Source organism: Caloenas nicobarica, chromosome 10 (genome assembly GCF_036013445.1).
Source record: "Caloenas nicobarica isolate bCalNic1 chromosome 10, bCalNic1.hap1, whole genome shotgun sequence".
Lineage (NCBI taxonomy): Eukaryota > Metazoa > Chordata > Aves > Columbiformes > Columbidae > Caloenas > Caloenas nicobarica.
In genome coordinates, this window is record NC_088254.1 from 4,762,300 (window position 1) to 4,788,036 (window position 25,737).

Genomic DNA, 25,737 nt, shown 5'->3' on the forward strand with positions numbered 1-25,737 from the left:
GCAAATGAGCCATGCTGATGGCAGACAGCAGTCGGACCACAAACCCTGACAGGCGCCAGGGCCACCCTGCCACTGCCACACAGGCAGGGGACACGTGGGCTTGCCTTGCCCTACCCTGAGAATGTCATTGCCACACTGCATCTCTGCACCTTAGCACATGCAAGAGTGGGCAGGGATGCTGAAATCCCCTGGCAACACATGCCCCCGCTGATGTGGGTACCACAAACACCATCCTGGTTCCCTCCTTGGCACCTGTGCAAACTTAAATGTTTGCTTTCAACATCTGGGGTCCTCAAGGCAGAGCAGGGGCTGGAGTCAGGCTGGGAAGAATGGGTCAAGTAGTCAAATGCTAGATACCCAGATCCTCCTTTCCTCCTCCTCAGCTTCTGAGGTTTCATACCTACAGGGTGCCTGACTCACACAAAACCGAGTGCTTCAGCTGGAAAACCCATCCTGCCTGCCTCCTCTGAGCAAAATAAGCACAGCCTGCCCTTCTTGAGCCAAAATGTAATGTCACTGTGTCCTTCCCAAGCTGTACGGGTTGGTCTACGCCTGTCAAATTCTGTGTGCAAAATTAAGAAGGTGATTGTGTGGAGGGGAGGGGCAGGACCAAAGCCCAAAACCAGCAGCAGTCTCAATTCCAGCACGTATAAGCTTTTATGGACCTTTTCAGCTCATCATACTGTCGTGCTGTGAAGTCTTTGGGAATTTAAAACTGAGTCAAAGGCCGCTGAAGTGCTCTAGCTATTTTTCTGCTAATGCACAGGAAGCCCATGGAGACCGGGGGGGAAGGAGGGAGGAAAAATTAATAGAAGGGATAAGAAAACAACAGGAGAGGTTCAGCTGCAGGAGCAGCACGGGATCAGGTGCATGAAAATGCGGTAAAATACTATTTTTTTCCTCTAATTTCAGCTCATCGCGCAGCTACTGCCCTGGAGGGCCACCCCAATGATGCCGGCGGTCCCGTTCGGGTCCGTCGAGGCGACGCTCCCGCACGCCCCCCAGCCGGTAATCGCTCGGCGAGCGCGCAGCCTTGAGCCGGCGTCCACCGCGAAGCGCCTTTCCCGTCTGCCGCGGGGATGCGGCTCCACGCAGCACCGGGCACTGTCCCGCCCGCCGCGCCTGTCCGCGGGCACCTGCCTGCGGCACCCGAAACACCAGGAAAAGAGACAATGAAGTAAAAGAAAAAAGAGAGGGGCAAGAACAGAAAATGGGAAATAAAAGAAAGAGAAAATAAAAAGCGTGAAGAAAATAATATGGAAAACAGAGGGCAAAAAAGCTGAAACGAATCTCCATCTGCTCGGGCTACCGATGCCGCCGTCCCATCCTTGTACAGACACGCGGCGCACGGCGCTGGGCACCGTGCCAGGCGGTCGGAGGGTCCCGCAGGCGGCCGCGGCTGCCGGGTGGGTCCCGCGGCTGTGCGGGGCGCAGGGCACTAAGGCGCGCACCTTCCGTCCCTGCGGAGGAGCTTCTTCCGCGGCGCACGGGGCCACCCGCCCCGTCCGAGCCAGCGTCGCGCCACACGAAGCCGGGCTCCCGCGGGGTGCGTGGGGACTCCCCGCCACTCCGCGCGCCACCGCGCGCCCATTGTTCACCACGGCCAATCCGCGGGCGCCCTCCCCGCGGCCACCAATCGCCTCTGGGGGCCGCGCGGTGAGGTCAGCACCGTCCCCCCCCCGGGCGGCCGGTGCGCGCTGACATCACGGCGCGGCCCGGCGGGGCGGGCCCGGGGGGGCGGGCGCGGCCCCCGCCCCGTGCGGCGCGGGTAGTGGTGGAGCGGCGGCGCCGCATCCCGCATCGCGCATCGCGGCCGGTGCGCAGGGGCCGCCCGCATGGTGGACATCCTTCTCCCGCGGCCGCTCCCGGGCGCCATGGGGGAGCCCTCCAAGAGTAAGTGCACGCAGCGCGACGCGGCGGCGGGGCGGGCGGGCGCGGTGGAGCGGCCGCGGGGCTCTGCGGAACGTTGCGGGGCCGGGCTCCGCGCCGCCGGTGCCGTCGGGCGGGCTGGCGGCCACCGCGCCGCCCCGGACCCGCGGGCGCGGTGACAGCGCCGGGAAGGGCTGCGGCAGAGCGGCGGGCGCGGGCGGCTGCGGGCTCGGCCCGTGGCATCCCCGGTGCCGCTATTCCTGTTCGTGCCCAGCGCTCCCCGGCCCCCGCTGGCTCCGTTTCTTACCGAATGCCTGTCCTTTCGGCTGTCCGAGCTGCTGATGTCCTTTTTTTCTGCTGTTTCTATTTCTTTCTCTCTTTTCCTTTCTTCCCTTCCCTCCTCTGCCTGTGTTACCGTTTTTCTTTCTTTCTCTCCTTCCGTGTTTTGGTTAGTCTTTTTAAAAAAATTTATCTTTCCGTTTTTATTTATTTCTCTTTCTGATCTTCTGGTTTTGTTTGGTTTTATTTCTCTTTCTGTCTTTCTGATTTCTTGTCTCTTACTGTTTTCATTTGTCCACGTTCTCGTTTTAACTGTCTCTTTGCGGTTTTTTCACTGTTTTTTCCTCTTTCTGTCATTCCGTTTTTCTTTTTCTTTCTTTCTTTAATTTTTTTCCTCAGCTTTTGATTTAGAGTTTCTGTGTTTCTACTTTTATTTCCTTTTCCGAAATTCTACTTTTATGTCTCTGTCTTCCTGCATTTATTTCTCTCCATCAAATTTCCTTTTAAAAAAAATTCTGGCTGCATTTATTTCTCTCTTTTCATATTTCCACCCTTTCTTTCTCTCTGTGTTTCTGTCTTTATTTCTCTTTCTGCCTGTTTTGCCAAAAAAAAAAAAAAAAAGAAAAAAAAAGAAAAAAGTAAGAATAAGAAAAAAGTGTCTTTCCCTAATTCCTGGGGAATTCCTTGCACATCGCTGCCCCTGACTGTGCCCCGCTCGCACCCGGCAGGGCGGCCGGGGCTGGCCCTGTGCGCGGGCTGCGGGGGCCGCATCCAGGACCCCTTCCTGCTGCGGGTGTCGCCAGACCTGGAGTGGCACGTCGCCTGTCTCAAGTGCGCCGAGTGCGGGCAGCCGCTGGACGAGACCTGCACGTGCTTCCTGCGCGACGGCAAGGCCTACTGCAAGCGGGACTACAGCAGGTGACCCCGAATGCGCCGACGCTCGTTAAAAAAACAACCAAAGCCAAACCCGAAAAAGCACAAAAGCCCCTTAAAACTCCCTGAATTTCCCCCAAACGAAAACCCGACTCTTGGCCGCTGCCTGCCGCCCGGAGCCGCCCCGACGGCGCGGCCGCGGGCCCTGACAGCGCGTCCCGTCCCCGCAGGCTCTTCGGCATCAAGTGCGCCCAGTGCCGGGCGGCCTTCAGCAGCAGCGACCTGGTGATGCGCGCCAGAGACCACGTCTACCACCTGGAGTGCTTCCGCTGCGCCGCCTGCGGCCGCCAGCTCCTGCCCGGCGACCAGTTCTGCCTGCGGGAGCGTGACCTGCTCTGCCGCGCCGACCACGGGCCGCCCCCCGACGGTGCCGCCGCCGCCCGCGGGCCGCGGAGCCCCGCGCTGCCGCCACCCGGCGCCGCGCACCTCGCAGGTACCGGCTCCCCCTTGGGACGGGCGGCGGGCGGGGTGGGTGCGTGGGCTGAGGAGGGCGGCGGGTGGCGGCGCTGACGGTGCGCGCCCTCCTTGCCTGCCGCAGAACCGGTGCCCGGGCGGCCGCCCGCCCCGCGGCCGCCGGCGCACAAGGCAGCGGAGAAGACCACCCGCGTGCGGACGGTGCTGAACGAGAAGCAGCTGCACACGCTGCGGACCTGCTACGCCGCCAACCCGCGCCCCGACGCCCTGATGAAGGAGCAGCTGGTGGAGATGACGGGGCTCAGCCCCCGCGTCATCCGCGTCTGGTTCCAGAACAAGCGCTGCAAGGACAAGAAAAAGTCCATCCTCATGAAGCAGCTCCAGCAGCAGCAACACAGCGACAAGACGGTGAGCGCCCGCCCGCCCCGCCGGAGAGAGAGGTGGGAGGGGGGGTCCCGGGCCGGCGGGCTCGGGCGGCAGCCGCGCTGAAGCCCCGTGTGCCCGCAGAGCCTGCAGGGCCTCACCGGGACGCCACTGGTGGCCGGCAGCCCCATCCGCCACGAGAGCGCCATGCAGGGCAGCGCCGTGGAGGTCCAGACGTACCAGCCACCCTGGAAGGCGCTCAGCGAGTTCGCCCTGCAGAGCGACCTGGAGCAGCCCGCCGCCTTCCAGCAGCTGGTGAGAGCCGCGCCGGGCCGGGCCGGGCCGGGCCGCTCCGTCGGGTCGCGGGGGGCGGGCAGCCCCGGCCCACCGGGCCCGGGCGCTACGGGAGGGGAACGGGGGGACGGCGCCGAGCCCTCACCGCCACTGCTCCCCCAGGTCTCTTTCTCCGAGTCCGGCTCCTTGGGCACGTCCTCCGGTAGCGACGTGACCTCGCTGTCCTCCCAGCTCCCCGACACCCCCAACAGCATGGTGCCCAGCCCGGCCGAGACGTGAGGCGGCCCGGCCGCCCGCCGCCGCGGGACTTCCGCATGCCTGCGCTCCCTGCATGAGACACCCGGCCCCGGGCCGCTCCCAGAGCGCCGGACAAACGCCTTTGTTTTTTAATTATTCTTATTTAAAAACAAACAAAAAATATGTTACTGACGGCCAAAAAAGCACCAGGATCCTCGCTGCCTTCACTAGACCGGAGAGAGAGCCCCCGCCCTGGTTATTTCGTTATTTTGGATTTTTTCCCTGCGGATTTCGATGTTTCTTTCCCCCAAAGAAACGCGGATTTCACCGCTGGAGCCCGGCACGGTGACAGGCTGCCTCTCCCGCCACTTTTACCGGCGACGGCTTTTCTTCCCTTTTTGGAAGGGAAAAAAAAAAAAAATACAATACAAAGTGGGGAGAGACTCCCCTGGCGTGCGCGCCTTTCCGCGGCTGCGGAGCCGCGCCATCCAGCCTCATCTCACGCCGATGCCTCGCCCGGGCCGCGGCGCCCGGCCCCGCATGATCGCTGGAAAAACGGGACACGGAAACGAGACTTTTTAACGGGAAAATCAGTACTAATTATGTTATCAGTGGAAGGAGGACGGATTGTTTGAGCCTTTAACGAACAAAAGTAAGTTATTGTTATTTATTGTCAGAGTCGGCGGTTGAATAGTGGGATTAAATATTTTGGACTTAATAAAAAAAGAGAAAGAAGGAAAAGGAAAGGATTGAAACGAAAAAAGCGGCGGGAGGGTGGCGGCGGGGGCCGCCCGTGTGCGCAGCGGTCGGCTCGGGGCGCGGAGCGGGGCGCGGAGCGGGTTGGGGTGCGGGTCGGGACGGGCGCTGCCCGGCTTTGCCCGCACGGCCTCCCCGCATCGGGCTAATCGGCTTTCCCGCCCCGGTCCGCTTATTTATAGCCGGGGAGGCGGAGCGCAGGTTTCCCTTTCGGAGCAGCCCCCCGGGTCCGGCCGGGTCGTGCCCGCACCTGCCGCGGTGCGAGGCCGCCTCGCCTCCTCCCGGGGCCGGCGGGACCCGGCCGCGGGGGCTCCCCCGGGGCGGCGGCGAGCCGAGCCGAGCCGTCCCCCTCTCGTACACTCATCCCCCAGTCTAGACGCAAGCGGCGGCTCCTTATCTGCGTTTGGCATCACCTGGGAGCGCGGCGGAGGCCGCCGCGGCTCCCGCTCCCTCCTCGTTCCCCGGGCGGGAATGCTCTCAGGGTCAGCTCCCGGCGGGATCGCAGGCCCGGGCAGCCTTAAACCACGGCGAGCCGCCCCCGCGTCCCCCTCCCCGGGCAATCGGGCTCGCGTCCTCGGGGAGGAGGGAGGGCGCTGGGCCCTGCCCGAGTCCCCGAGCCGGTGCGGACGGCTCCACCACCGCGAGGGGCCGAGCCTGCGGGTGTGCAGGCACCGGGCCCCCCCGGGCGAGCTGGCCCGCGCGGCCCACCCGCGCTGCCGTCGGGGCGCACGGGGCACCCCGGGCTGCCAGGGCCGCCTCAGTCAGGGGCTGCCGCCGGGGCGGGCGGTCCCTCGGTGCGGGGACAGGTGAGAAGGGGTCTCCCGCCCCCGCCGACCCGGCCGCGGGGCGCTCTAAGTTACCTGGCTCCGGACGGATCCAGTTTCAGCTCCTCGCGCTCTCTCGGGCCCAGATCGAGACGAGCTGTTCCCGTCACCGGGAGCGGGGCCGCCCGGGCCGTCAATCCGCGGCGGGATCGCCGCCGCCGGCTCAGGTGCGGGCCGAGCCTGGCCGGCGAGGGTTCCGCGGCCCGGGGCCGCGAAGAGGGGCACAGTCCCGGTCCCCACGGCCGTGAGGCGCCGGCGGCCCGGGAGCGGCGGGTCCCGCCGGCCCGTCCCCGGGGGAGCCGCTGCGCACGGCCCGGGGCGTCGCGCGCCCCCTCACAGCCGCGCGCGGGGCCTTCGGCGGGAAAATAAACCTGACCGAGACACGCCGCTGTTGTTACGTTTTAATTTTGTTTCATGGAACGTTCACCGTTAAGAAAACATAGCGAGGTTTAAACAAGCGTTATTAAAGTCTTATCGAAACGTTAAAAATGCGTGTGGTTTAAAAAAAAAAATCCGTATTGCGTGACTAACCCCAAATCACCAAAAAATTATGAGTGAACTTTCCTCAGAGCCAAATCCGACAAATTCTTTAGACTTTTGATTAACTGGAAAGACATCTTAGCAGTACTTTTTTTTTCTCTCTGAGCCTTGTGTTGCTTATGGTAATTCAAACACCAACATTTGTAACACAGAAGTCACACTACAGACAGAATAAGTTACTTTATTACAAGATATATAGAACATGTTTTCTCTATTTGCAACGTTATTTCAGCAGTTCTGCAGTGCAAGTGCCTCCACATCTCAGGGCAGAAAATACCCAAATAATGACATAGGATATTTGAACGAAACAAACTCAAACTATCAAAATTATAAAACAGAACTTGAAAGTATCTACAGTACTTATGATATAAATAGTGCAAATTATATATCTACAGCGTAAGTACTCAGAGTATCAAAACCTTTTCAGAAGAGCCTTTTAAAGAAGGTAGTCAGCAGGAATCGGTCAGCATGACGATATTAGGGATTATAAAGCCAAATACAACACTTATTTTTTCAAGAAGAACTGTCGAGCTTCTTCCCAGGACTGGCGGGGGAATCTATTGGACAGCTCAAGACAATCTTGAGAATTGAAAAATTTTTCTGTTGAAGACAGAACATAAAATTACCAAGTTATTCTCTCTTAAGATAGCAATAAAAGAATAACGAACATGCAGCAAATTCAAATACTTCAAGTCATTTACTCCCCCTACCAAAAACTTCTAAAATTATGGGGCGACGTTCCTGTCGAGCACCAGAAAACGAGGTTTGGCTTTAAACATAGGGGCAGAAGGCCCTGATGAGCAAAGGCTTAGGTTTTTAAGCTTTACGCACAAGAACATTATACATCTTTACACATTTTATGTTCTCAGACCCACTGGGGAGCGATTCAGGCTTGTTCAAGTTTGCGCAGCCTCGACAGCGCAGCTTCTTTCTCCACAACGGGCTGCGGAGGAGTTTTGCTCCCCGATTCCCCCAAAGCTCACAGCACGATTAGACAGGCAGCTTTTACTCCTACGAGTACTGCTGGTGATGTGAACAGGACCACACATGCGTGCACAGGTCTGTGGCCCTGCGAGCTGCGTGTTGCAGCGCAGCCCCCAACGACAGAGTTTGTGCTTCAAGTTCTGTTCCCAGCAGCGCTATTGTTCCCATTTGTTTTTTTTGGGGACATAGCCCTTCACATTTAAGGGATATAATGGACAAAAATAACCCTGCTTATACTACTATTAAGTCAGCTTTTTCGCAACTGGGGAAATGTTTAGAAATCACAGTCGCATGTCACCATATACTCATCTTAGTTTGAAAGTTCATTCAGTTTGAATAATGAAAATTAAAAGCAGTTTTCCACTTGGATTTTAGACATTTCTTGAGCAGATTCTCAGGCAAACACAATCCTAGAAAGTCTGTGCTGCAGACACTGCACAAGGCAGGTATAATGTTGACAGTAAAAATCTCCATAAATTTATGTAAATTTTATATTTTGTAATTTATCTTTAAACACAAAGCTTATGTTTTATACCTAGAACTGCTCACCTTCTGCCAAACGTTCAGCAAAATGGTGGTGGATTTCTGCTTGCTATGAGGGAGAAATGACTGTCTGAGTAATGTACTTTGTATAAAATACAGGTGACTCGAGACCAGATTCCCATCAACACACCTGAATTTCAGATGTGTTTAATAAGTAATAGCCATCCTAGCTGAGAATTTCTCAAATGTTAACTGCATTTTACAGTATATTTACAACAACCGAGGGGGAAAAAAAAAACCAAACCCTTCCAACTCTTCTACAAACTGACAAACTTTACAGGATAATTGCAGGACAATATTTTAGTAACTTTTGGCTCCCTGGGTGTGTTGGCACAGCTGCGTGGCTTCTGCAACCTAAAACTTTTGAAGGTAGCTTTTGTGACAGCTAATTAAATATGTGCACGTACAGTATCACATTTTAAGACATGATACCACGTAGGCATTCAATAAAGATTAACAGTGTGAATTCCTGATACAATGAGTAGCAGACTGGAAGACACGTAAGTCAGATTGTAAGTCAGAGAGCCTCTCCCCAAACTGTAAAATAATTTTGCAATTTACTATATTTCTTTAATCGTGATGCAGATTCAAAAACTTTAAATTGCAATAAAATATAGCATTTACACATTTTGTTACCCAATTGCTACTCTGTTGTATTTAATTGGACACATACCCCTCTGCTGAGGTAACTGATTATCCATTTGGCTTGAACTCTGTGCAAAATCCTACAGGGGGAAAAAAATAAAGGCATCAGGTTTTCAGATCTTACATTTGAGGAATTAAAGCAACATTTTTAAGTCTTCACAGTCACTCAAAACCACTAATACTTCATGAAATCTGAAAATGAACAAAATCTGGATGGTTTGCTATATATCAGAACGCTGCCAACATTTAAATTCTATCATATATAGTGGATTTTTATACCTTTATTTATATATTTTCTGAAAAAAAATACACAACAGAAACAACAGGGGTTTAATACCTTCTTAAGAAACAGTTATTATCATAACTTTTAATTTAAGAGAACATTTACTATAGCTGTGTTTTTTTCAAAACAAATGGTGTTTTAGATTTATGCTCCTGGCTCCAAATGCACTCTTATAGAATTCTTGAATTATCCCAATTTCATCATCTGTGTTTCCCGGTGACCCGGGTGCCCGAGGTCCCGATCTCCTGAGAGTAAGTGAAGTTCTTCCACAGCCGTGCCGAGCTCCGGTCCCGCCGCAGCCAGCCGGGCGCTGAGCGGTCCCTGCGGCTGGCGGACGGGGTGCTGCATCCTCCGGAGTCAGCGAAGACATCGCCTGCGCTGGGGATAATGCAGGAGCGTGCGAGGCGGCTGCCCCAGCGCCGAGAGGGCTTTTAGGATTCCTATCTGCTGTTGGAGTATGCGCCGAGCACAGATGGTATTACTTGACATAAGAAATACAGTTTAGCAAGTAATAGATACTCCTGAATGTTTTTTAATTATTTCAGCACATCTAGAAACAGAAGTAGCAAAAATAAAAAGGATGATGCAAACTTCAGATGATGGAAATAAATCCATTGGTAGGGAGGTATAATGTGTGTCGTTATAAAATCCAGCAATCATTATCCTTTAATTTACGCTGCACACATTTAACACACTGTATTTAAGTGTTATATTTGTACACACCACCAAACTTTTACGTAAACGGGACTTCTTTTTGCATTCCCTGGCACAGGAAGAATCTCATTTTCTAGTCACGGGGAAACATTTTGCAGTCTGTCCCAAACCTTCCACTGAAGCAAATGAGAGATTTGCTTGACAAACAGCAGCGAGTTGAAATAAAAGTGCAGAGGCAAGTCTGTGCTGTGTGTGCGGGTATCTGAGCGTTCCCTGGTTCCTTTCAGAATCGTTTTCTCTGTGTGTTGAACATTTGCGATTAGATTTTGAAATGGATAGAATACTAAAGTACCAGCGAAGTCAGCAAAGATGTGACACTTTACAGCACACAAGGATCTTCCACGTTTTAATATAACACCTTTTTTTAAAGCCTGCAAGCATAGTATGTGGACTTGGCATCTAACATATACCTCTAATTGGAAATCAAATTAACAATGTTTGCCTTTGTAAATATGCTTTGCTGTAGCTACTGGGGATTTGAATGCCATTCTCTCTCTTATAGCATAGAAATCAAGGTAAATAACCTTAATTATTTATATATAGAACACTCTCCCCCACTCTCACGTTTTTTGGCTGAAAAAAACCAAACTAAACTTGCTGCATTTACTCATAATGCTTAAATTACTTTTTGCCACTGCAACTTCTACACTGAAATCTGTAGTTTCACTATAAGAAAGTCAAAGATGAATTACAGCTTTGTATTTAACCAGAAGTCCATTACTATATAGCAAATTATTTTAATACTAAGTTCCAACCTTTTTTAAAAAACTCCTATGCAATTATTTTAGTATTAAAAGGATAAAAAGTAGTTGCACTCAGAAGTTTGATGTTATGCTAAGACTTTTAGTAAATATTTAGCTCTTGGGCCTTCTCTACCAAATCCACGTAGCCTACCCTTGGACTAGCTGCAAAGCATTAGGAAAAAGAGTTTGACTAATGTTTCTGTATCAACAATGTAACTTTCAGGTGACTGATACACAGTTACTAGACTCCTAAAAGTGTATTATTTTTTAATAGTAAAGTGTTAACAAAAAACTGCATTTATTAATTGGAAACAGTCAATAAAATGTAGGGAAAACATAAGGCAAGCATAAAATCTGATACATAAAGCACAGCATATACATTTAGACAAAGGGAACAAAAATGCTTTAAATCCTTATTCAAAACAGTATTTGTAATGACCTCAGTGGCTTACTGTCAAAAATAAAGATTGCAAGATTAGACCAGTAACATATGTTCTGTGTATTTTCTGCATAAAATATATACACTTCTGTTTAGTTCTCTCTGTAAATCTAATGTACACAGTATACAACAGTACATTTGCATGTAAACAGATTAATATACATATTTCAGATTTGCTATGTGTGGTAGTTTTTAAAAAATAAATATTTTAAGAATTGTCTTGTAATAGCAGGATCTACATCAAATCTTCCTAGCACATCCAGTAACTTTAATGCAAACAGGATTCTGCATGCGATAGTGAGAACCTGAACTACTCGGTAACCTTTTAGTGTTATAAGATGCCTCAAGTACAGGAATAATCTGTGGTTTGAAAAGAGCTGCAGGGAATCTTAAAGTACTTCAATGCTGTTTACTTGTTTTACTGAAGTCAAATGATTCCCACATACACAGCAAAGGCGAGAAAACCGGCCGCAGTTACCCTGCACATGGCTGTTACGTTACTGCAATAGCTACCTGAATGAACGTGGCGAGTAAAATCGAACTCATCTCTTGCTCCAGGATGATCTTGTTCTGAGGGTTATTGTAACAAGCAGCTATTAGCGAAGGGAAGAGCACTTTGATTAAACGAGGATCACTGAAATACTGGAATGGCAACTGGCATAGTTTTTGCAGCACCGTGGGGTGACGGCCAGACTGTACAATGATCTGAAAACACAAACGCAACAAAATTAAAACACGTGATCTATCTGTTCTCTTCCTGTTAACCACCAAGGCTGCTGAAGTCATGCTAAAAAAATGAGCACAGCTAAGGAATAAATACTAAAAATAAAGCTTATAACATTTAGTCCAAGTAACTTCTGGTTTAGTGTGCAAGTATTATTTTTATTGCAGAGGAACACAAAGAATTTAAGACTGCGAAACTTCTTTTTCCTGTATCACCCAAAAAGGCAGCAAGTAAATGAGAAGGAGATTAATCTGTAGATTATGATAAAATAGACAATACCGTTATTCAAAAGACAAAGAATTACAGCAAAGGGACAACTGTAAATCAGCGCTATGAAACAAAAAACCTCAACCCCTGCCATTTAAACACAGTAAGCACGTCTTTAGGGGGAAAAAAATCAACAAAGAGACCACGAGGACTGTAAATCCCCTCCCTGAAGCTCGATCATCCTTTGCTAGAGTGCTCTCTGGCAATTCGAGCGGACTCTGTTTCAGGGTAGATGTCTGCCACGCTTTCTCAGGCACCAAAAAGAAAAGGTGATTGTAAGCTGCACAGCAAGGAGTTTCAGTAAGTAGAGCCTCAGAAAGATCCTCCCATCTGTACTGCTTATCTCAGTTTCTATCAGTGCCATTGACTCTAAAAGGAGAATTGTTTAGATAAATGGGACTGTTGTCATGAAGCAGGCTAAGTTTACAACTGTGTACATCTGAAGAAATAAGGCAATGCTATTGCTGGTCTCCTGCAAAGGAACCTTTCCAATTTACTTGATATTCTTATAAAGTCTTTGTGATAAACTAAAAAATGCCCAAATTGGACCTGTTCCAAGTAACCTTGATTAGACAATTATAATATGAAAGAGCTGTTTGACCCAAAGTTGGCTTTTCGGCATAGGAGGAAGCTCCTATAAGGTTAGAACACTGTAAAACTTAGGGTCGTGACTGTAAATTGTACTTGGAAAAACACAATTTTACAGGTACACACCCAGACAAGACTGCATTCAAATTAAAACCAGAAGGACAGAAAGAAGCAGTTGAGACCACAGGAACATAAATTATAGGGATTTACAAGTTTTCAAAGCACTTTTAACAATACCTTCAGAGCACACTCTGAGTTGATAATGTAGTTCAGTTTAAAAACAAGATCAACAAAGCAATAGTTTGCATTTTTTCAGTTCAACGGGAAGACACTTTCAAAAAGACCTTTCAAAATACTGGTAGAAATGTCTTAATACCTTTAAAGACAGGAGTATTTTTAAAAGGCAGCCAAATATGTGACACTTGAGCACACATTCAGACCTTGTTTTGAGGAAAATATCGCTGACGCATTTGGATGATCCTGAAATTCACTATCGGCTACCACCCTGTAAGCGAGAGGGTGCCTTCCGAATTTGTGATTACTATTTGAATTTTAAATTAAATGGAGGAGTTACTATGCAAATGTATGTTTTTCTGTGGTAAATTCTACAATCAGAAAAGTACTGAAAAGCAATCGTAACTGTACTAAAATAACTACAATTGGTATTTCTGATCCAGGACAGAACAACAGAACTCTTGATTTTTTTTTTAATGGCCGCTGTACACTTGATGAACAAGCAGAGGAAAAGAAAGTTTTGGGACTTCTCATTTTTTATGTCACACTTCACTTCATCTGTTCTAAAAATGCCATGGATAATTAGTAAATTCTTGTCAAACTAACAGTGTCAATACCCAAACAGCTTTCACAGAATTATTATTTCATTATAATTTTCTTTTCAACATTTTCACTACTGTGATGTTATCAACATAAAAGATAGGAGGGTATATACAAGAGCTGCCGATTGTTTTAATCTGGTATTTATCACATGTGGAATCAATTTAATGATTTTAGCTCATTGTAGTAATGCAGCTACTAAACCTGATACACTATATTATGTACTCTGAAAAAAAAATCATGAGTCATCCCTTACTGGAAAAAAAACCCAACAAATAAACCTCTAGCAGAGCACATATTCCTTGTTTCACTGTCAACTGGTGGAGAGAGTACAATCCAGCACTTGCTTTAGCAACGAACAACGAAGAAAACAAATGAAAGCCTTGTCTATGACTTCTTTATGGTGGAGAAATACTTCTCTTGACTTTTTTTTTTTTCTTTTTTGAAACAGTCACTTGGCTGAATGATCCCAGGAAGATCTGCAGGCCTGGAATACTCCTAAAATACTCTTAATACGAGATAAAAACTCCTTACTGAAATCCAGTGCAGAAAGCTCGCTTTTCCTCCTGCCACATACTGGAATCCAGACACATTTACCTAGAATCAGCTTTTCTTGTTGCTCTCTCTCTCTAGCCTGAAAGTCAGATATGCCTGTCAAACAGAACAAGATCCTAATTAAATCACCGTATTTCTGTACAGCCAAGCATTTAAGCACCTGCTTAATTTCAGCTACGTGCCTAGGTTCCATTAATATTTGCTTGTGGTTTTATTTTGCCGAATTGAGACCTATCAAATTAGTACAAGCTACATTTATTTATTTTTTTAATCCAGAGCAGGAAACTCACATTAATGTTTTCCATATTTCATTAAAAATTTTTGCTTAATCTCAACATTTATAGATATTCATACGACTTTATTGGTTTGCTTGTGCTTAGCTGTAATAAATTCCAAAGAAGATGCACCTGCTTAGCTTATTTTAGGCCCAATACAGTAAACATCGGAATAACCCTCTGAAGACCGAAACTATGCACAGGCAAGAGACATAGCAAATATGTTTCTGAATTGCTATTTCATGATGAATTAATGAAGTGGTTTTTTGTGCTACCAGCCAAACTCAAGACCCCAGTCCATTTCAGAGGTGGGGCCCCCGCTGCAGAGCGCGGCGACGTGATCCAGGGTTAGCACACCACAAACCATTGGTCAAGGGCACCGTTTACTCTCCACGTAAAAGCCTGCTGAAAATGAGAGACTAGAGCAGCTTAAATCCTTTATCGTGCTGAACTGAAGCAACCTCTACACCTTATAAGCTGTTATCGAGACTGCACAATATATGCCACTGCAATATCCGATTTTGTTTACTTTTGACATTTCCTAAAAGTCACCTTCAAGAATACAATTTTACACTATCTGAATTTCCAGCTTTCCTACAGCGTGGACGCTACTGAATCTGCACTAGCTGGCTGTCCAGCACAGTGACTGATGTGATGACCTGTGCGAACTTTTTACTGAGCAACACCTTTCAAGGTTGCCCATCAGTTATCTTCTGTCACTCCCACCAGTTTATAGCCTTCTACGGGTCCCGCTAATTTGCTTTATCTCCCATAGCCAGAGGGTCAGGCATTCTGTTCTGCCCTACTGGGCAACCCACACTCCCGTGTGACTCTTTGCAAAGTGCACTCTGCACTTGCCAGTGCAATAACCATCCTGATCCACTGTATTCCTGAAGTTTATCACTTGGGAAAGCATGATTCACGATTTCTTAAGTCTCTAGATAGAATCCATTTTTCCCTCAAGTTTACTTGGGCCAATATTCAGTGTACAGTATATTGCTTCCCTAGTTGCTGCAGTTCTTCTAGCTGTGAACGTCTGAAGCAGCGTAAAAGTCAGTCTTTCAAAACAGACTCCAATGACAAAAGCCAGCAATATGCCACACAGCACTTGAGCAATAAAAAAGGACAATCAATCAAAGAATTAAAAGCTCCCTGTGGTATGGAACAGTAATAAAGTTGTGAGGGGAACTCATCATTTTGCTGGGAGATAAGGTTTTCCCTGTCTCTTGGGTAGGGGGTCTGGCTACAGACCTGAGGTGACTGCTGGGGGCTATTCCACGCTGGACTCCCAGCTCCTCCTCGGATTCCCCAGGAGAGCTCCAGCAGCCGTTCTGCTCCCCGGCTGCGCGGCCGGCACCTCGCACAGGAGATCCGCCCATGGCCAAAGGCCTTTGCTAGGGAACTGATAAACCACACGGACCCAAATCACACGGGTACGATTTTCCTCTGAGTAGCAAAGGGAATGTTGCAGCTCATTTAATTTTTCTGTGAAGCTCCAAGGGCCCAAAAATAACTTTCTGATGATCCTGCAGGAATGAGAATCATAGAAGTGTGACTCCCTTCCTCGCTTGCAAGGGCAATACACAGTGCAACCTTTGCATGAGAACTAGCGAGGGAACGATGTTTTGGTGAACACCTCCTAATTCTACTTACACACTCACTCTCTATACACTTGTCTTTCACTTAATCTTTCTCCATATTCCTTTTATCATGAATGAAAAACAGAACTACTTTTAAATGAATATGTATGGTTTTTTGTCAAAGCAGAGTAATAAAATCTTCACAATAGGATCCAGATCTTTTGAACAATTCGGCAATGATACAGGTACATGTTAAATCAGAAGTAAAACCGTACCAAGTCAATGGTTAATTTTACAAGAAAAAATAAGAATCCTCTAGCCTTTGAAACTGTATCTTCACAATCAGATAACCAAGTTCATAAGCATCTTGTAAATAATAAAGAGGACTTTCATTGAGAAAACCAGAATGTCAGCCTGAAAGTTGAAGAATGACTTTTATGCAAAATATTGAACAAATATTAGCCAAACTGAACTGATAATTCATGTATTCATATCATTTATATATTCACGTCCTAATTAGACGTGCAATAGAGATGCATGGTACTAATTTTTCAAGAACTAGTAGTTCAACCAAATTGCTTTTTTAACTGCGGAGTAGTATGTTTGGTGACAATCTAAATTTTTGTTTCCAAGCTATAATAGTGCACAATTTAGCTACGTACATATGTAAAACATTAAAAAGAAGAGAAACTAATTGAATTTAAAACTTTGCCTTCAACCTTCTAGAGATATAAAGAAGATCATGGTCACAGACTGGTTTTCAACGGTTCCATGCCTGTATGCTAAATATTGTCAGATATTTTACTACAAGTAACAAAAGAAATGGTTCAATCTCAGACCAAGAACTTTTTTACTCCTTGTGTACTACGGAAGGTTAGTCCAGGATTACTGCAGAGTAGAAGTGCTGATTTTTAGAGCAATATTTAGTCTAGTTCTACTGACGGATTTAGGTTTTCTTGTTTCACTTGGACATCTGCAGCTCTGGAAAGACATAATTCATGTCAGTTATTTCTGTCCATACATATCATAAAAACACTGGAATTATCTTTCAAAGAGGCTAATTAATTTTCTGGTCAGGAAGAACAGGAAGTCAGCAGCAAGCTTTTTGTCTATACAAAGGCAAAACAAAGAACTGAGGAGTATTCAACTGATTCAGAAAGACAGCTACGTTCTCAATGAACTAAACTCTGCTAGACCAGAGAATCATCATATCATGAATCAATTATTACCATTTACTGAAGATTATCCATACATTTAGAAAGCTACGCAATATTAATAATGTGTCTAAAATGTTAATAATATTTATCTTTCCATTCAATTATTTCCTCAAATGTTGCTCCTCAACTCCCCAAATAATTAAAAAAAATCCCGACACAGTATTGCAGGTTAAAAATGACCTGGTTTAAACCTGGCAAGAATCTGTCTTCCTCCAACTAGCTAGACAGTGGTCAGGTTATCAAGTCCAAACCTAAGGCCATAACAGGGTATATTTTCAACTGCTCGAAGCAGCTTCCTTAGCCATGAAAGGAAGCTGATAAACAAGGCAGCACATTTCCTATGTGACCATTCGCCACATCCATTTTGGCGTGACAAGCAATGCTGCCAAGGATAATCCACCGTTCCAGGGTCCTTTAAGCCCAGGGCTGGGGGCCACAGCTGGTGCTGGCCCTCGGAGACTGTGGGGCACACACCAGAGCCCCCAGCCTCAGACCAGCTCAGGAACACCGACCTGTACTGCTGTCGGGTTTGCTTCATTGTTGGGAGACTTCCTGAAGACTTTTCACAAACATAGCTGGAAGACAATGATTTAAGTGTTACCAAATAGAAACACTGCATGTGGGCACTTTTCATATCAGATCCTGTAACTTACTTGAGTCCTCATTTTCATTCTGTAGTGCTGCCCCCTGATTTCCTTTATCATAAATTTCTCATTTCCATTAGGACAGTGATTCTGCAAAAGCTTATTTTTTGTTAAGCTGACACTTCACTGAAGTTACCAGTAACGCTTTTCTACACAAAGGTGCACAGGGCTGCTTTCCACACAATTAACAGAAAAACTCACAGCAGCCTGGATGCTCTTCCACATCTCTCCTAGTAGCCACACGGTCACTCTGCCTACCTGCTCATATTGCCTTCCAGAAATCAACTACACAAAAATATCGGAAGATTTAAAAAATTAATGTCTTTAGACGTTAAATGGATAACATTGTTTGCTTATCATTTGTGTTCCTTTTGCTATATCTTAACATTATGCTGTTACAATATGCAAAAAATGCAGACTGCCAGGGCACAGCCACCACACATCAGACCTGCAGGGGTAGGGGATGTCCATCTCAGAAGGTAGAGACAACGTCCAGCAATTCTCAGCTGCCACCTGAGGCTCTGGAACTGCACAGGTGCTGCCAGGTTTCCCAGAAGCAGAGAAATGTTTGCTTGGCCACAGTGTAGCAGGAAAATAATGTGACTTATGGGTGCTTTCTGTAGCCTATCAGTTCCTTTCATCCACAGAAGAAAGGAAAAATTGCTTCTTGCTGCTTGAAGATGGCAGAGAAAGGAGAAGGATTGCCAAGGTGAGAACTTGAATCTGTAGCCACAAAAACCCCCAAAAGTCAAAATATGAACAAAATCTTGCAAGTCATTTCAGTGCACCGCTCTCGTGTGACCAACTCTGCTCAAAAATGCTGTGTTCTTAGTATTCTACAGTCAGGCTGGCATTTTTTAGTAATTTTGACCAAGTATTAGAAGTTGTAGATCTTTTATCAAATGAAAAGTGAGGCAAAATTATGCTAATGTGAAGTGGATACAAGAAAATGGAGCTGAAGCATAACTTTGCAAAGTTTAAAACTTTCTGAAGCTAAATCTTCCTCAGTTCTTGGAGAGAAAAAACTACTAATGAAATGGTGTATTCCATAGGTACTTAAAAGCAAATACAGTGATTATCAGTGAGCTGACTTAACTTTCTAGAAAAACATCCTCCTCAATAGAATTTCCTTTTTTTTTAAAAAAAATGAAATGAAGCATTAAAATGTGCTCTTTTTCCTTCTTGACTGTGCTCTTCTGCTATAAGTTGTTTCAGGTTCAGATGTAATTTTCTTAGAACAACTCAGACTGAAAAGCTAATGTTTCTCTAAGGGGCAGTCTTTGCCTTTTGCACTCTCTCGTATGACCTACGGTTCCAAACTTGAACATGGCCGTTATAAACATTCGGATCTTAACATTGTACTGTTGGTATGGGAACTATTAGTGTTTCTTTTCTATTTATTTATCATTTATATAAATGTCACTTCTAATTTGTACAAACAACTAATAACTATTGAACAGGAACTGTGCTTCTAATCTCTGTAACTACAGTATTCCATCAAACAGTTAAACCCTTTTGTTTCATGGCAGGTTATTTATAACTCTGTAAAAGAAATAAGTCTTTATATTAGTAGTCCAGAGTTTCTCTTCAAAGTTAGATCTGCATTATTTCTTTGCTTCTATATAAACAGATCTCATACTGCTAGTATTTAATCAGCAGAATATGTCACCACTTAGGCTCTTCTTCTGTTTTAAGGTCAAGCTCTTTTCTTTCCATTCTGCAAACTCCACTATTGCCAAGGCTCTGAGCAAAGAATGTTCTAAATTCCTCCTAATATTTATCAGGAATCAGAGCACCATTTCCATGCAAAAACAATGCTCCAGAATGCTACATTCAAATTTAAAAATAAGAATTTTATCTATTTGAAAAATTCAGGCGTTTATTTTCTTAACATCACATGTAAGCTTTCAGAGAGAAGATAACAGAGTTCAGAAATAACATTAGTCTTCCTATAAACCACATTATGAGCATTGTCCCTTTAGAGCTGGCTCTATGGTTTAAGCACAGAGATTCAGTGGTGCTCTGAGTATACATAACAAAGAAAAAAAATGATCTGAGCGGTTTTTGTGTAATCACCCTAAGCCATTTGAGCATTTATGATAGGACAATAGCAAATACAAGCAGTGATGTAATAAAGAGGGAAAAAATGTTTATCGAAAGTGATGCTAGTGGGAAATGTAGATAAAGAAGTTCTTTATACAAAGCTCTTGCAAAAATGTCACCCAAAGTGACAAATAACAAGTCACCTTAGTTATAAGACAACAAATGAAGTATGTATAGATTCGATTTGGCAATAAATAAATAGTATTAAACAGATATTGTAAAAAATAAGCTCCATTACAGTGTGATGAAAGGAGAATGGAAACAATCCTAATATGCATTGAGGCTACTTGTGAATTTCACGCATGCCCAGACTACAGGATAAAATAGTAATCTAATGCCTGAACTAGAAAATGTGTTAAGGAAAAGCCTAACTTTAAAAATGACAGCATTCTAGCTTTTACAATATTAACATCAATGTTTAAACATGTGAGGTTGCTCTCATGCTTAATATTAATCATATACTTGAGTAGCTTGTTAAATTGAAGGATATCATTGCTTTCTAGAAAAAGTAACCTTCAGAGTTTCCAAAATAATGTAATAGGAGCTTTACATGTTTAAGTGCTGCCCTAATAATTTTTAATTAGAGGCAAGTATTATTATGCATCAAACGTATTGAGAAATACATATGTTCTGTAAGCTCAAGTAAAAACCAACCAACCAAACAAAACTCAAAAAACCCAAACATCATACCACGTCTCGAATCCTTAGGTATTATTCTGAACAAGGAAGTTATTAGAATTAGTCCTGATAGGCCTGCACTATTTTTGAAGAATCACCTTCACACTTAGATACCATCTTCAACTTTGACGAAGTACCACTTACAAACTTAGGCTGCTGCTTTGAGTGTGATTCTCTACTCACTCACATGGATGAAACTCAATTGATGTGCACAAAGAATTCTTGATTTAAAGGGTTGAGAAGAAACAGGATCTTAGTCAACAGAAGTTCAAACAGACCACTGGCAGAGGTTTCTGCCATCATCCTTGAAAATATAGCCAGTTTGGGTCAAAAACCCCAGAAGGTGTGAATAATTAAATTATTACTGCCTAAACCGCATAAAATCTTTGTGTGTCTCTCAGGGCTTTTTCTCTCTTGAAAAGCAAGCTTTTTCTGTCACTCTCCAAAACCCTACTCGAAAGTAAGCTATACAGTCTTAGAATTTTTATTACTAGTACACTCTGCCTTCTGGCCTCCACAATAATTGCGAAGGGTTTGAAGATATCCGATCATCAACTAAAAAGGCTGGGAAACTTTGAGCCACTGGACATGTTACAGAGCTGGCCAAGGAAAAGCTTCAAATAGAGAGCAAGAAAAAGTACTTTTCTGCCACAAAAAATGTGCTACAATTTGCCCGTTACTACAGGGAGAGGAAGACGAGCAAGATTTTCCATAGTACTCACTTTGTAAGATTTAATGCATTTTGTTTTTTCTTTACGTTGCAGTATCACTTCAACTAAGTGTTACTTCAGCTGAACATGATGAAATGGGTTTGGGAGAGTTTTTTGGGCCTCTTGCAGGCTCCCACCCTTAGAGCAGCATCCAAATGCTTGCAACGACTGTCAGCTGCCCGAGCCCAAAGCTGTGAACACAGAGCAGGCTGGCGTCCCCTCCCCGGGGGGCTGGCGGTGTTGGGGACACTCACTGGGGGTCTGCAGAGACTTGGAAAACTTGGAGTTCATGGGAGAAGTACAGGGAGTTCCCTCACACATGAGGCGAGACAGACAATAGCTCACAAGGCCCGATTAAATATTTGCAGGCTTTAGACTTTGTTTTAAATTTCTGTGTGAAATTTCATTCTCACGAAAAGGCGAGACCGACAGGCTGGGTGGGCAGGAGGCAGAGCAAGGCGAGCGTTGCGCAAGCGGCCGCCTCCATCCTCGCCAGCGGATCTCCACCGGCCAAACCCAAAATGTTCCAGGCCCAGGTCTTAGCTGAGAAGAAACTGCTTATTAAGCCGGATTATGCCAAACTCTGTGGTGTTTTTTCAATGTGGACAGAGGTCCACTGGGGACTAAGCTGAGATCACCAAACTCTTTTTATTCCTGACCCAGGAATAAGATTAGAATGTCGCTCTGCGGAGGCAGCATTAGCTGATTGCTCTCTCTCTTCATCTCTAAGCTTCAGTCATGGACTATATTTTAAAGCTGTTGAAAGTGCTGGCTTTTATGATGTTGGGAGCTGAGTTTATTCTTTTGCATTTATAGTTTAAGAATAAGACAATAAGATAAATCCTAGTGCATTCATTTCTCATATTAATTCCTATACACTCTCTGCACTCTCTCTTCCCCTCCTACAGAAACCAGACAGCCATCATGAACTGAAACTAAATACACTTGATTTCATGTTAAGTCTTTGCTCATATTAAATTACCTTCCCCACACTCTCTCTCACATAAAAAAGAAAAAAAGAAAAAAATTATGGGATGCATTTTGGAATGTTAGAAATACAATTAAGATGTGACGTGTGAAATATGCAGCCCTACATGCTTTTGCTGTATTTTATTTGCTTTGTCCTAGATCCTTCTTAAAAAAGAAAAAGTTCATCAGTAAACTCAACAACAAAGGTGTCTGACAAATTACCCAAGAGGCATCCCCCCTTTTCACCGACTCCCTAGATAAGAATGTCATCTTTTCTGAAGACATTGGCTCACTTAAGTGAATTTATGTGGTCTGAGTATGTAAGGCTGATAGAGAAAAAGCATACATTACAGATCTGGTTTAATTTACTCCATTTCAACTTGGTGAGTTTAATCCTTAGGGGATTTTTTGTTCACAAGCTGAAGTGCTCCTAAATGGCAGTCAAGACTACAACTTCACATGAATCACTCACTTGCCGAAATCAGCTATTCCACAAAATTTAGTAGGCATATTTTTCACTCAAAGCTACAAAGCTTTAAAAGGTTGTGGGTGTTTTTTTTTTTTCTTTTTTTGAAAGGTTTAAAGAATTAAACCCACAGACCCAGCAGGAAATCCATACTCCTAAAAATCCCTTCTCTGAAAAGAAACTTAACAAAATCCGAATTAAGTAATTTCAGATACTGTTTACTTACAAATATGGACATTAACTGTACAGTAACTACCCATTCCTGCACCTTTACTCTTGTGTTGCATTTTCAAAAACTGCACCTACGAGGTCAAAATTGTTCCAGTCACTCCATAGCCCCGAAAGCAACATAAATAATGAAAGCTTAATTATGGCCTCTAGTAAACAACCCATATGGAAACTCTACATAATATTTTTATAACCATTCCTCCAAGTTCTCTTGTCAACTTCTGATTTTCACAATTTTTCCATTTTAAAAGTATCTTTCTCTCTTCATGGTAACACTAGAGGAAATCGGCCACATACTGAAACTCAATACGCACTACCACTGTCAAAAGCACAAAATAATTTCCCTACAGAAGGTAACTTTTAATCTACAGTCACTTTGTACATGTCCCTTACAACCCAGCAGTACTTGTAACCATAGGTAGGATATATGTCATACACATATATACATATTTGACATACACTTACTGTGTGATAAAGCATACTTTATACTGCTATTTTATGACAGAAGTAAGACTTGCCACATGAAAAAAAAAAAGCTTAAAAGCAAGAAAACAGAACAATAAGCCAAGCATTTAACAAAAAAAAGAGAAAAGACCACCTCAGGATGAAGTCTCTTTCAGGGGCCATCTACCATGTTCTCTTTGGGCTGCGAATGAATCAAGTGTCATGATGCTTTCACAACTGTGCCTAACATATAATATTTTAATTTCTTTGAACATAAGATTTATACCTGTGATACAGCTGTGTGACATTATATATTTCTAAGACAGGATAAATTCCTCTCCGAAAATATTCTGATCTTACTGTTCCTTATTCCTTTAACTGGCACTAGCTAGTATGCCTGAATTACCTTTTGTGATAATTTTTCCACATCTATATAGCAAGGATACATTTATAATAAGTGAATGATACTATTAAATCTAATTCTTCCATTTTCAACATATGGATTATTAGATATTAACATTTCATATTTGTAAGTTTACAGTAAAACTAATGTACTGTTCTTATGGACATGAGTGTCCAGGCATGAAAGGTTTGGAGTGACAGAGAAATAAGTCAGACTCAGGAACTGGAACACAAATGTTCGGGGATGAAATCCCTTCTTCAGGACACAGAGTTTCTGTATCCAATTTTTTCCAATTGCATCGGTTATTCTAGGAGAAGTTTTTAGTTCTATCTACAAAGCTTAATTTTATAGTTACATTTTTAAAAGCTGCATACACTTTTCCCTAGCTCTTTCACAGAGATTTTGTTTTGCAATCTAGTAATAATATGTTTTAGTCCGATAATTTAGAAGTACACAGTTCCATACCCTACAAATCCCAAAAGTTAGTGAGATTCTTCTAAAGCACTCTAAATACAGTGTGTGTTAAAGACTGAAAGAACAAAAGCTATTTTTATTTAAATAAATGTATAGCAATACAAATGAACAACACAACTTCTTTTAGAGCCTGTCAGGCAAGATCCTGATTCTGAGGACCTGATTTCTGATGACTTTTCATATGAAAAATATTCACTAACTGCAATGAATATGGAAAGACTTTTATTCCCAATACAGCAATATGAAAGAAGCCAAATCATCTGTCATTCATGTTAATTTAATTACGGGACCACATTCAATTATCCAATATAAAATGCAAATGGAGTGAGCTGACATAATATGCTAATTATATTCATTATAATAATTAGATCAAACAATGAAGGGGAATAAAAATGTAATGAAATAGAAGGATATTTTTAATTAACAGGAACATTTTAATTAGAAACTGTAATCTCATAGTATGGTGGGCTTATTGAAAGATTGGACATTATTTTTATTGCACAGTTTAGTTTTACATGTCTATCCTTAGTATCATGGGACCTGTTTTCGTATGTTAGTAGGTTAAATGGTGGCCAAAAAAAGATTCCTTGACCATACTTCATGCAAAGCAGATGCCTAATAAAGCCGAGCTCCACGGCGGCGTGATTACAGAATCCCGTCTCGAGAAACGCTGGCTGTCTAACTCTGTAGTAAACAAAGGTTCACGTGCCGATACAAAACAGACAGCACAGTTTAGGCTTGACTAATGATGTTAAAGCATTTAAAATATTAAAGAAACACTCTTCGCTTTTTGAAATTTTCAGTTTCATAAGTGATTTATTTCTTCAGTGACAGCAGCTGCCCTGAAAAAGCTCTATGAATGTTAAAACAAAATACAGAAAAAGGAAAGGAATATTACTAATATATAATATGTGGGCAAAGTCAGCAAAATCACAGTCTTTTTAAAATAAACAGAGCAAGCGCTATCAAAACGCTGAGGAATGCATTCCTCAGGAATCCATTGTCCTCATCGCTTCTCGACAGAATCGCTTGGGCCTGGCCCAAAAGCCTTGGGCCAGGCGCTAACTGGGACCCCGGCCTCTGCCCCCGCGGTGTGCAGGACCCTGCGAGCCCCTCCTCTGATGTGGGGATCCCGGGAGCTGCGGTGAAGCAGGAATCTGAAAGCTATAGGAGAGAAAAGAACTCTCCTTTTTAATTTGCCACTCAACTCCATGTAAAGAGTTTTACAGATACTGTAATAAAACCAGGCAAACCTATATCACATTAAATGATAGGCATATGATGCTCTTGGAAGATTTCTCCTATGAATGTGAAATATTTAGGATATTGCCCTTTTATTATTTTGACTGCCTAGTGGTAATAATTCACTTACTTAAATCACAGTACTACCACAGAAGGTCAATGTTGAGGTTGATGGGCTGTAAAATTTCCTTTTTAGAAAGCTATCTATTCTCCAGACTGGGAAACTGCAAATTTTTTTAATAATTAGTGCCTTTTTTTCTTTATTCCAGTATGCTGTTTTGGATATTTATCTGCTGACGTGTGCAGACAGAGGAATTACAAAAGGCATACCAAAAACTTCAACAACTATTTGCTCTGGTTTTTTTTTTTTTTCAAGAGTTGAATGAAAACATAGAAAGTTTTGTAATAAGAAACACAAATTTAGAGAGGAAAAGACTTATTTAAACTACAGACATTTCAAAACAAATGCCCATTTG

General features: G+C 44.3%; 2 protein-coding genes across 3 annotated transcripts in view; one reads left to right on the forward strand and one right to left on the reverse strand.

Moving 5' to 3' along the window:
• Window positions 1-1,835: 1,835 nt before the first annotated feature.
• On the forward strand, window positions 1,836-4,431 carry ISL2 (ISL LIM homeobox 2). Its single transcript, XM_065642059.1, has 6 exons — window positions 1,836-1,893; window positions 2,877-3,066; window positions 3,252-3,514; window positions 3,620-3,903; window positions 4,003-4,173; window positions 4,315-4,431. The coding sequence occupies exons 1-6, from the start codon at window positions 1,836-1,838 to the stop codon at window positions 4,429-4,431; spliced, it is 1,083 nt and encodes a 360-aa protein (XP_065498131.1).
• A 2,037-nt stretch (window positions 4,432-6,468) lies between these two features.
• The window catches only part of SCAPER (S-phase cyclin A associated protein in the ER), a 153,578-nt gene continuing 134,309 nt past the window's right edge, over window positions 6,469-25,737 (reverse strand). For both annotated transcript variants that reach the window (XM_065641925.1, XM_065641923.1), the window contains exons 30-32: window positions 11,374-11,565; window positions 8,710-8,761; window positions 6,469-7,109 (exon numbers count right to left, since the gene is read on the reverse strand). In XM_065641925.1, the coding sequence (XP_065497997.1) occupies window positions 7,015-7,109; window positions 8,710-8,761; window positions 11,374-11,565 (339 nt within the window). In that variant the 3' untranslated portion in view covers window positions 6,469-7,014. The remainder of the gene's footprint in view (window positions 7,110-8,709; window positions 8,762-11,373; window positions 11,566-25,737) is intronic.

Excerpts from the sequence above, each read along its gene's own strand:
- ISL2 (XM_065642059.1), top strand. The coding sequence starts at position 1,836 with ATGGTGGACATCCTTCTCCCGCGGCCGCTCCCGGGCGCCATGGGGGAG. Across the intron at positions 3,067-3,251 it reads TGCAAGCGGGACTACAGCAG|GCTCTTCGGCATCAAGTGCG; the intron begins GTGACCCCGAAT and ends CCGTCCCCGCAG. Across the intron at positions 3,904-4,002 it reads AGCAACACAGCGACAAGACG|AGCCTGCAGGGCCTCACCGG; the intron begins GTGAGCGCCCGC and ends GTGTGCCCGCAG.